General features: G+C 41.5%; 1 protein-coding gene across 1 annotated transcript in view; it reads right to left on the bottom strand.

Annotated features, from left to right (window-relative positions):
- The window catches only part of pard6gb (par-6 family cell polarity regulator gamma b), a 30696-nt gene extending 28598 nt beyond the window's left edge, over positions 1–2098 (bottom strand). Inside the window, exon 1 of the mRNA XM_047604891.1 lies at positions 1740–2098. Coding sequence (XP_047460847.1) covers positions 1740–1811 — 72 coding nt within the window. The 5' untranslated portion in view covers positions 1812–2098. The remainder of the gene's footprint in view (positions 1–1739) is intronic.
- Between the last annotated feature and the right edge of the window lie 10531 nt (positions 2099–12629).

Raw genomic sequence — 12629 nt, 5'->3', positions numbered from 1 at the left:
ATAAAAGTAAAGCAGGAAGTAGAAATAAAAACGTAGCCAAATGGGGGAAGAAAAAAAAACACAGCACCGACTAGTGTTTGGGTGGTGTTTCTACAGAGTGACTGGCAATGTTGCTTCGTCAATCTATTTACTTAACTAATCGATTCAAATTTCGGCCTAAAGAAAGCAAGAAATACCAAAAAATGGCAAATACATTTTCTCACAGTCTAAGCAAAAGAAAAGTCTAAAAAATACAAACAATTGGACATTTAAGAAACCGTAAGTGTTTTACTTTTCTTTTTTATCACTGTGACTTAAAAATTACTTAAAGAATCTATTATTAAACGGTGAGTGAAGTTCAGAAAATTCATACAGCTGCTTTTCAGTGACTCAAACATGGTACAACTACTTAGTAGATAACATTTTTTTTTTTTTTTTTTTTTTACAAATATTCAAATGTCCTCAACTGTCACCACTTATCTCCTCTCCAAACCAGCCGCGTATTTTCTTAACGCGGTTACTCTGATCAAATTTGCCAGCAGGACGGAGCTGCTCAGCCTCCAGGGAGCCACAAACCCATCACAACAGACCCGGAGGGGCCGAGAACAAAATGGCATTCGAAGTGACGCAATTGTGAGTGATGTGACTTTTATCTGATCTAAAAGGGGAAACGCGTGACGTCGCGTGACCGTGAGTCAGCCCCTCGGTGATGCTGATGACGCTGGTAAACCTGTCCCATCACTCCCACTCGCAAACAGTCTCTGGTGCCTACAAAGTGACCGGTCCTGCCTCTCTGGAACGAGCATGAAAGCGACCCTGCCCCGAAGGAGAAACGCAGCCCTTTGATGTCTCACTTAGGATCACCTGTGAGAGCACTCTGGGAATATGGAGCAACCCACCAGGCACCAGGTCGCTGCCCCTTCACCTCCACTGAAACTGGGCAGACAGCTAAAAGTGAAAATGCCTCTGGACTGAATGAGTCACCACCCCAGCCTCGGTTTAGACATGTCAACAGAAAGAAAAGTCATAACATACATGTAGATTTCATTTATTATTGAGACCATGTCTTAATAAATTTTGGAAAGTTACTATTACTCTTTTGATAACCCACACAGTTTTGTATCAACAACATCCAACAATATAAGCTCTTAGAAAACAAATGTCTCATACTTAAAGAGGATGTTTGAATATTTACTTATTATTGCTTAAGAAAGAACATATTTGACAAAATGTATAAGTTATCTGGTGTATTGTTTTATAATACATAGCTCTAGTGTTGGAAGATAACTGTGTCACTTGATGCTCAAACTTAATTTATCCAGACTCAAACGAACTAACCAAAACAACGAGGAGCCCGAAACTATGTAGCCCCACGCCAGCACTTGATGTAACTAATGTGGCGAAAACATCCGACTTGAAAATGAAGTATTGAAAAGCAGTGTTGCTCAAACCATTTTCCCCCCTCTCCTTTCCACCAGCAGCCCGAGAGGGAAGAGCCAAATCAGCACAACAATCTGCATGGTCGGAAGTGAAGGAGCAAACAATCAGAGCAAATTAAACACAAACAGGCTGGTGCGTTCAAGCCCAGCTCAAAACCTTTGACACCGAGCGGACTAAAAAAAGAAAAATATGTCCATATAAGATATAAGATTATAAGATTTGTGCGACCGACTCCATGCTCCGTTACGGGACGACCATGTGAAGACACATTTTCTCCCCAAACGCCCCCCCATTTCACTGTTTCATTTTAAATCACTTACCTTGCTTTTCACTTCCACGGCGTTACAATCAACGTTTCGCAGAGGCTGCGATCTATGGAAGCTCCGATTCATTTTGTTTGATTGCAGTTCAATAATCAAAAAGAAATAAAAAAAATAAAAAAAGGAAAAGTTTAGCCGCCTTTGCCCGCAGAAAGAGGGGCTTTTTTCCAGTCCTCTAAAAAGCCTTCTGCTTCGCCTCTAAAAGAGAAGTTCGCGTCTTTCTTTCGTCTATTTCACCTCTGGGACTTTTCTCTAATGCGCTCCGACACACGCGAGAGAAGACTACTGGGAAATGAGAGGCGAGTAACTCGCCGCGTTCATTTGGGAGTGTAGTTAAGTTTTGAAAATGACATCAGCCCTCCTAAAAAAAAAAAAAAAATGGGATGGGATCCGACGCTGCATTCATGGAACACTCGTAATCCATAGCTCCAACAGCCATGGTCTCATTGTTTATGTAAAACAAAAAAAGAATAGGCTTAATCTGCGCCTTTATAATTTATTGCATCTTATATCCGGTTACATCTCATTTACTCTAAAAAACAAAACAAAAATGCTGCAATCGTCTCCTCCCCCGATACCATTTATACCGCCTTATGTACTAATAGGCTATTTCAGAAATTAAATTATTTAATAAAGTAACCGTATTTTTTGTTCACTGAACTTTTTGGTATGACATTTTTTTAAACCTATTATTTGCCTGAACGTTATTAGGTTAACTAACAAGACTACCCCACAGCCACTGTCTCCTACTTTCTAGTTTCTTTTCGTCCTTCATAGAATCTATCTAATAGTTCTAAGATACACGGATATCATTGAATGCAACACCAGTCAGAAGACGCATTCTGGACGTTTTCAAAGCCCCCCCTGTTACAAGGGGCAGACAGTTGTTTCATAAAGGAAGAAACCATTTGGAATTAAGTTTGACAGTGTCACATCAATATATAAATATTATTTAGTGTTGATTTTATCATTACAACTAAAACCGCTGCAGGAATATCAGGATCATGTGCTGTTATTCCTCTGTATGAGTCCTGGGAGAAACATTTGAGACAGAGAGAGACACATGCTGTCATTATTTCTGATAGTGTTGCTAGTAATCTCAGAGATATGGGAATCTAAATTAATCTATGCTAAGTCTTATTTGAAAATCACATCATATTCACAATATAACTTATAACGTCTTCAATGCTCCAGATGATGCATGTGTATGCTATGTAATGCCTTATCAGACACCTGCCACATTAAAATAAAATAAAATAAAATGATATAACAGTAGTTTTGGTTCATAGTAAAGATAACAAGGTGGACTGGCAGCTAAACATAACTGCATTCAGTAACAAAGTGAGTCTAATGCAACTTAAACATGGCCAATAACACTATGTAAGCGTAATTATTATAGTTTATGGTTCGAACTAATTAGCAAAACACGCACAACAGGTAAGGTGACCAACTACCTCTGAGAAAACACACAGCTTCAAAGTGCAACATCAGTGCTTGGGCTCAAGACAACCCGTTCACCGAGGTAGCAGCCAGTCCACCTCAACACCCAACTGTAAACCACACTCACAGTATACAAACCAGCTGATGAGGGACAGCCATCACCAGCAGGGTTAATGAGTATCACTGACTGCCGTCCTGCTTTACAACATTCCTGGGCCCCTGAAGCCGCCTGCGTACAACAGCTGCGGATTGCATGTCTCCACAGTAGCTCAAACTGCTGCTGGTTTACTCACTGCAGGAATGTGTTGATTGCTAACAAAGCCGACCTCAGCCCAGGTACACTGTCCTTTCACTGGGGTTATGTGCTACAGACACCGCAGCGTTCCTCATCTGCTCGTATAACAGTAACTGGTGTTTTTTCTTTAGTTTTTATTTAATATAAAACCTCACTGTCTAACAGGCCAACTTGGAAAGTTTTATTATATGAATATGTAACATATCAAGCTCATCATTATGGACAGAGCTGTAATTTGAGATTTTAATGAATGCTCAAATAAAAATAGATGTAATACTATGTTGTAAATCTATTCGTGCCAGTAAATTCTTAGTAATTTATGATTGATTCATGCTGCCTCAAAGAAAATTAGTCAAGCTTATTGCGCCCACTACGGGTCAATATCTGGTATTGCATATCCCCCCACTCGTGCCCCCCTTCCCTCTGCTCTGCTCTGCTCTTTCTGATTCACTGGCATGTCTTACTGGGACACTTAGTGGTACTGAGCCATTTATTCACCTGTGCTTTCCCTGCAGTAACAATTCATAATGTCTACTATGGACATGTCTATAAAATCTAAAGTAATGCCTTGCTCGTTCAACTTTACAGAGCAGCAACTTCAATCACGACATCGACAAAAACATAACACCCAGTTAGATCTGACAGAAACAAGATAAAAACCTAATAAGTGACTTTGGTATAGATGGGCAGAATGGTCCAATCTAAATTGCGTTTACTGTTCATATAAATTCATTTGACTATTTAAAAAATGTTCAGCGAAGATAAAAACGCTGTTGCTCATCTGAGCTGCAGCAAATTAGCACACAGATGCAACAGATAAATAGCTACGTAAGTATTTTTGCACGCCACAGTACGGAACTATGTCCACTCAGTGGGAGAGACGTGTTAATTTCGTGTGATGAATCTCACCTTCCTGCCTCTCCAATGGTGTAATTCCACATGTGACCAGCAGGGACCAGCACACACCAACATAAAGACACGCGGTGAGGGGGAGGTATACGGAAGGCTTTGTCAGACACAGTGAGAGCTGGCATAATTACAAAGCATTTCTTTCCCCACTTTCCAATTTAAAACGCTTAATCGTGTATGACTAAGACACAGCACATAAAATCTGAATTGACAATTTGATATATACCTTAGCAGTTTTTTTTTTTATCTGACAAAAAAAAAATCTCTTAATACAGTAAATTAACAGAACATATAAGAGGAAAATTAGTTGCAGACAATGAAATCTCTTTCTATGAGAGAAAAACAAAAACATTTTGAAGATTCGAGACCAGTTGAGAAGATCTGAGTGACACAGATTTTTGAAGAAGCTCAATGCATGGTCTCTTTTCTATGCATTTGGATAGAGAAAAAAAAAACTATGTTATGGTTTAAGCAACAAGAAGACAAGCGAGAAAGATAAAGGTAAACAAATTAAAGAGTAAAGGATGGCAAAAAAAAAGAGGAAATAATGAGAAATAAAGATAATAAGGAGCCAATGAAGGTCAAAAAAAGGAAACCTTTGTTAAAATATTGTATTCAGATCAAAACTTTCTCTTTTCCATCTTGAGATTTAACAGGAAGCATGTTATACTCATGCCAGTGTGTGGTTTTAATCTGCTTAAATATGTCTGCATTTCGTTGGTCCTCTCCTGGTAATGTGAGCGGAGACGATTACAACGGGATGAAGAGATACTTGGAGTAATCCATCCTCTGTTTGGAGGCAGAAAAACATCCGGAGCTGGTTACAGGAGGGCATTTAGACGGAAGGAGTGCCAGCCTAAAGCCAGCCAGACCGGCAGAAAGGTCTCTGATTCAACCCTGTTCTGCTCCACTCGCTCGCTGATTAAAGAGAAATCAGGACGCACAAGCATGCACACAAATCTCAGAGTTACGCTCGTATTGAACAGACGTCATGGTCGTGCCTTAACATAAGCATAGGTTAGGGCCTTTGTATCGGATCACGCTCGGTCACTACGCGCTGTCAGACTCTCCAGTTGTCTGCTCAGTGGACAAAATGCAATGCAGGCGCATTGTAAGTTGCAGGGAGGAAAATTAATCTCCCCACCACTCTGTCTTTTTTCTGTTTTTCTTGTCTGGTTGTATGAATGTCTGTGCATGAGACAGAGAGAAGGAGGACGGTGAGAGTCTGTGGAGGAGGCAGAAACAGAGTCAGTGAAGTGAACACATGCAGGGTTGTTGGCAGAAGCTCTCCGGAAGGTTTTCACCTCTGTTATGGGGGCGGCTTGGCAAAGCTGACCACACATCTGCTGCCATCGGATTAAACTAAAAAGAGATATCTCTACATTTGATGCTGGCGACCTCTCCATTCTCCACTGTCTTTGACAAATGCTGAAGTGTCTTGTGAATCACACGCTGTCTTCAAAACTGCTTAAAGGCCTACCAGGTCTGAGATTGTCTAAACACCTTACATGCTCTCTCTTCAAAGTCATATTTTCAGTATCAATAGCTACGTTCAGAAACAAAGCACTCAGAACTTGTAGTCCCAGGGACTTTTCTAGAGAACTCAAAGACCATTGTCGTTTATGTTTCCGCTATGTATCCACGCTACTGAAGATTATAGTTACACAAAGAGTACAGGAGACTGAATAAGTGAGTGAAAACTGGTCATTACCAAAGACTGGAGAAAAGGCAGACATCATTAATACAGACGGATTTACAGTATCAGGAACAAGATTTTGGATTTGACCAATCTGTTACATCCCCGATATCTAAAGTTCCTGTGCTTATGAAAAGAACTCACAGACAAGAATAGATATTTTTGGAGTATAATAAATTTCCCAGAACTTAATCGTGAAACTGATCCCTGCTTTGGAAAAACCCTGAGCCTCCTTTTTTTCCTCGTCAGGAGTGGTTTACGTTTTGCTTATGGCATATTGTGAAAGCTAAGGTGTGCTCCAAGGCACTGTTATAGGGCCATTGTGTTTTTCTTTGCAGATTTTCTCTTGGTGATACTATTAGTAAATACAATTGCCCTTTTTTTTAATGCAGTTGACATTCTACTAATGTATATGTACCAATAACAGATGCACTTTAGTCGCTCTATAAAACTGTGTTTATTACATTAAGTGTTTGACGGTAAAGAATCTAAATTGTCCATTACTCTGAAATCCTCTTATTTGCATTGCCAAGCTCTGACAAACTGATGCATATTAACCTTGGTGGTGGTTCCTGCTCCCTGCATATAAAATATAAAAGATTCAATATATAGAATATACTGTAAAACCATGCATTCCTGATGTTGTTTGTTAAACCTACCTTCCCCTAATCACTGTCCATTCAAGACAAATCCTTTCCAGCCTTTTCGTTTCCCTTCATGTATAAACCTCTGATCCATTATGAAGTCAAGTATCCCCTGACCGTTGCTATCCTTTGTTACCGAGTCACCTCTGCTTTGAAGCTTTGAACTACCTTGCTAAAGGAACTCACGCTTGGCACATCTATACAAACTTTTAGACATCATATTTTAACAATTTTTCATGTGCACAGCCTCCAGCTCGCCACTGGGCCCTGATGCTGAGTGATCACTTTTTATCCTTTATATTAGAGAATGTGTGATGTTTTATTCATTGCTGCCTCTTGTCTGGGAATTTTATTCCTCTCCTCCCTAATGTTATATAGACAGTTATATAGATAGATAGATAACTGATGGAGTCAGGTACCCCTATCATGGACCTGCCACCAGCTGAGGGTGCCATCGGCATACCGGTAGCTACACACGAACATGCGCTCTGGCACGTACACAGGCCTGCTTTCACTCATTGTCTCCAACGCACACTATAAAGCATGTGGACACACGCACGCACACCCGCACGCACACCCCCACACACATTTCTCACCAAACAATGCCACCTCTCACACATGCCTGCTTACTCTCAATCTTGTGTGTGATTTGTGGAATCTTTTGATGTGTAAAGTGGCAAAGGCCTGCAGCCTGATCTGGACTTTGTCACAGTTTCTCAAGTCAGCAAAGTGAGCGAAGAAATGAGAAAGCTTAAGGGTGCTTTCACACTTGCAGTTTACTTCAAATCCGAGCAGGATTAACCCCGGAATTTAAACCGTTCTCTACACCCGTGACACATCAGAAAATCTATGGCGGTTTTCTTTCGCGAGCATTTCAAAAAGCAACTTCGATTCTGGATTTTTTTCCCAGAGGCGTATAAATGGACATCACTGCCCGATTTAGCAATAGTTTCATCTGACGTCCATGTTGATAGTCAAACATCTCCAACATCCTCCAACACACTTGTCCTCCTTTCTTTCTTATGACACTGTGCAGTGTGGAGCCTCTTATTTCTTCTCCCTCCAGAATGAAAACATCAGCCATCTGGTCTGGGGGTGAAAGGTCAAATCTCAGGCTGGTAATGAGGATGGCGTCGCTAGGGGGACGTAGGAGGGTTGTGTGTGTGTGTGTGTGTGTGTGTTTCCTGAGTGAGCATTAAACATTAACGAGTCAGCTCTGCGAGTCTGGAGGGAGGACGGGAGAGATGTGAGCGGAGGGAAAGAGACAGCACGTAGACAGAGTCCTTTCAGACGTAGAAACGCACTGGTGGATCGCACAGCGACGCCGTGCGCACGACACGCACACGCAGGCGCGCAAATGCACGGAAAGATGGACTGCATGTGGATACGCTCTTCCTTTCAGTGGCTCTCCCCTCAAAAAGCTTTTCCTCTTGTTTATTGACTCTGCCTTCCAACATTCAGTACATCAATAGCTCTGGTCGATCGGAAAGAAAAAGGCACAGAGGCCACAGCTGCGACGGAAGGTGTGTCCGTGTGTGTATCTGCATTTTTTTTTTCATTTTTTTTTTTCCACCCGAGCCATTTCATCCAACACCTCCCATAATTTGTTCCAGTTATTTTCCACCACGACTTCTTCTTCCACTGCATTTCTACTGCGGGCAGCTGCGACACGCAAGTCTATAAAAAGATGAGCGGTTAGATAATAGTAACAGGTCTCATTTGGCCTCTGCACCATGGCTGCCTAATTGGTTGGAAATCACAATGGCAATTCTTGGCAGAGCAGTCAAGTAGAGAGAGCTCCTAAGTAAACTGAGTTATGCTCACCTCCTTTTATGCTCTTTACAGACTATTATGTGTGTCTGCGCGTGTGTGTGCGTTGGTCCAGTTGCCATGGAGATGCAAAAGATGGTGGGAATAATGGAATACCCATGTCCGCGGCCATAAAGCGCCACCTCTCACGCGATACCAGTAACCTTTGGGTGTGTGTGTCTGTGTTTTGGACCCAGAGCCGCGGAGCAGTTTAATCGTAACATGAGTGCAGCAGAGTGTTCCTACATACGCCACATGTGTTAGTTCAAACAGTGATACATGTGATGCACTTGCCGCAGCCATTGGGGAGGGGTGCGCGGAGGGTGAGTCGGCGAAATCGGTTCTGCCTTCAGATAAAACAGCTGGATTTGTCATAGCAATTAAGGAGAAAAATGTTACTCTGCTCACAGTCATTCCACACGTGACACATAGAGGCTACACTGATATGTTTAGCACACGCGCACAACAGGTGTCTGGCTGGGAATGTGTTCTTTGGCCTTTAAAAAACTGCAGCGGAAGTCTTTTAAATATCTTTTTAAATATCTTCATCTGCCTGCACTTTCTATACAAACCCAATCTGGAGAAAAATACATGGATTTTATTTGTTTCCTCCCTCTCAAGCTAGAATTTAAACAACATGTGAGGTGATGACATCAGTAGTTGAAAATGAAGCCCATCCAAGCACATTACAAAACGTGAAAAGGACAATATAAGTGTACATATTTTAGATATAAAAAACTCTCTCTGTAGGTTTGCTGTCACAGTCTTTAATCCTCTAACCCACAGGTCTTTTACAGGGGGTCCGTGACCCCTAGGGGTCATAAACATACCTGACGTAAACATATACATATATATATATATGTTTATGTCAGGTATGTTTATGTTTACAGCAGTTGCATGATCATCCTACTGTTGCACGTTTAAAGTAAAAAAAAAAATTATATCTGAACCTGCATATTATTTGAATAGCGGAATATTAAATGCAAAATGATAATAATAATGTCTATTTATAAATAGCACTAGGCCGAGCTAAATATAGAACACATGTAGTAGGTAGGGGGTCCCTATTTAATCTCTCCATCAGTTGAGTGGTCCGTGGACTAAAAAACATTGAAGACCCCTGCTCTGCTAAGGTTTATACTGCTATACAAATATTTTCGGTGCAAATACACCTGTTGTCTTCAACATTGAACATTTCAGATGTTTTGCAACGTTTAATGCTTTGCCTCTAGTGTCTCTTCGGGTTCTTCTGTATAAAACCTAATAATATCCGAGTCGCTGTGTAGGTGCTTTGAATGTGTGTGTGTGTGTGTGTGTGTGTGTGTGGTGTGTGTGTGGTGTGTGTGTGTGTGTGCATGTGGTAAGCAGCGTATCGATTACTTCTATTTCAGAAGTGCAAGCTCGAATCATTCACTCGTGGGAAAAACTGAGGCGAGTTTTGTGCTTCTTCCTCGCCTGGAAGGCTGGATGTGTACGATTCATCTTGGAGTTCAAGTTCTCGGGACAGCCAGGGGAAATAAAAGTATGTAATTCGCAATGCGTCCGCGGAAAAGTCTACTGGTGGGAAAAATTAAAACGCCTTCTTCTGATGGACCTCAAGACATTTTATGACCTCACTCTTTTATCTTTACCGTATATATACGCCTTAAGGACACCGTCTAGACTGGTGAATGATTTCTGCCTTTAGACACGCTTCTCATGGTTTCCCATTGTGTGCATCACAGCCTGTGTGTGTGCATGCTCTGTTTTTGGTATTTACGTGCATAAAAGGGACATGTAATTCTAAACCATAGGTCTTCAACAAGGTTGTCCGCGACCCCTAGGGTGTCCGCGGGGGTACTGCAGGGGGTCACAAAATCTTTGGTTGATTAGACTTTTTTCATACATTTTTAATATATTTAAATTTGTTCAAATGCACATTAACATGAATACAATATATTTTAGAGAAGGGACCGCGACAGTCTTTCAGCTAGTACTTCACTCATTCAGTGATACAGGAGCTGTCTCAACAGTGCACCGTTTTACACAGAGAGGTGCACTAGACCTGTCAATCTAAGCCTCCTGTACACAGCAGGCCACACCCCTATCGCTGCTGATCCAATCACTAGGCTACACATTGCACGCAGACTCTGTCAGATTCCCCGCAATTGGTCAAGAGTCTATTCAGTCCACAGGTGAAATCAGATGCAAGAAGTGAAGAAGTGAAGCTAACAGTGCAGCTCGCTACCATCAGCCAAAGACTGAGGCCAAAATCCCAAAATGTTTTGGTGATTCACTGTCTCTACTACATTTAGCTATGTTTAAATGTAAAAGTATGTATGTTTATGGCAGTTGCACAGCCACCGTACTGTTGCACATGTTTGAAATCTGAACCTTTATTGTTTGAATAGTTTAATATTGAATGCAAAATGATAAGAATAATGTTTATTTATAAATAGCACTATTATGTATTATGGTGCATGGAAGTAAAAGTCGTTTCCATGTACAGCACTTTTTAAAACCATTAGTACTGTTATGTGTACAAAAAAATACAAAGTAGAATGCAAAGCAGAACATTAATAAAAATCTACCAAAAACAAAAGTACAGTATATAAAGCTATTTAGCAGACATGGCCCAGAAAATCAATAACGTGCATGCTGTGCTCTGGGTAGTGGGAAATCTGGTTGAGATGAATGCTAAATGAGTTTGGAATAAGTCTGGGTCAGCTGCTCCGTATCAATTTCAAAACAAGGAAAACATGCCCGCACGTCATTTATGTGCCACGACTCTGAACTCCTGAGAAATTTATATGCTGCGTGACGGCTACAGTGGGTCTACAGAAAAAAAAAGTTCTCATCAATCTTCCGTAGACAGAGAGGAGGGAGACCGAGAGAGAGAGAGAGAGAGAGAGACATGGAGACAGACGGGAAGACGCAGACGCTGTGTGTAGGCCTGTCTTCCTCCCTGCTCGAGCAGTAAAGAGTGTTTATGCGTGCAGTCTGCAGCGTGAGCGCGTCCCACACGGCTCCTTGATTGAAAGAAAACAACATCAATCTAGCCCAGGCCCCAAGGCCTTTAAATAACTGGCAGGCTGTTTAGAGCAGAGATCCCCATTCCTTTCCTGCTGCTGACTTTGGACACACACAGCGACACACAAACAGAGAGGAAAACTGCATAGAAGCACAAATAGATAAAAACATAAGACAGACAGATACATGGCTAGCTAGCTAGATAGCTAGATAGATAAATCATTTCTCCACTCACTCCTTCACACCTCTCCCCTTCCCATGTGTATTGCGGTCATTTTCATTCATCGCCCCCATGATGCTAAAATGTCAAGGTTAGAGTGTGCCAGATTTCACACATTCACACACACGCACGCACGCAAACACACATGGCAGGAGGAGGAGAAGGAGGGGAAGGGACTGTCGACTCTGAATGCAAGAATTAGTCAGGCGTGCACTTTCCTTCTTCTCCTTTTCTTTGCCTCCCTCGCTCCTCTGGTGCCCCCCTCTCTTTGTTGCCAGTGGCCTTTGGTGTGTGTGTGTGTGTGTGTGTGTGAACATGAGGACGGCTATCAGAGATGCGGCCTGAGGTTTAACTCTACCTTTTTTTTAATGTATAATTTTTTAATTCCGCGCTGACGTTTTCATCCTTCACGGAGAAACAGTCTAACAAACAGATCATTTACCACATATTTGTTCACATGTCGTCCCTTTTCTAGGGGCTTGTTTAGAGCCAATTACAAAATGCAGACTATTGGGAAATATGAGCTAACAAAATGAAACAAGTCCTCGGTGCTGAAAACTGTTTAATTACTTCTGTGACTAAATAGATTAGCTCCACGCTCTGACAAATAAATAAATAAATACAGTTTATGGTTTTGGGGGAGAGTATACTTCCTAATTCTTTGGTCTCATGAGCATTCCCACCTTATTACTTTGTATATAAGTTTGGAAAAGGGGGGTGTGATGTGTAATCATCCTGGTTTTTCCTCATATAGATTTAAGGCTCTACACTTCCCTCAAATATCTATCCTTTTACACCCTCTGCACACAAAAGGTATTTCCCACAGCTCCCACAGAGAAACACCCCTCTCCCCTCCAGTAAACCTCCC

The sequence above is a fragment of the Mugil cephalus genome, chromosome 14 (genome assembly GCF_022458985.1).
Source record: "Mugil cephalus isolate CIBA_MC_2020 chromosome 14, CIBA_Mcephalus_1.1, whole genome shotgun sequence".
NCBI lineage: Eukaryota > Metazoa > Chordata > Actinopteri > Mugiliformes > Mugilidae > Mugil > Mugil cephalus.
This window is presented reverse-complemented; position numbering and strand designations above follow the sequence as displayed.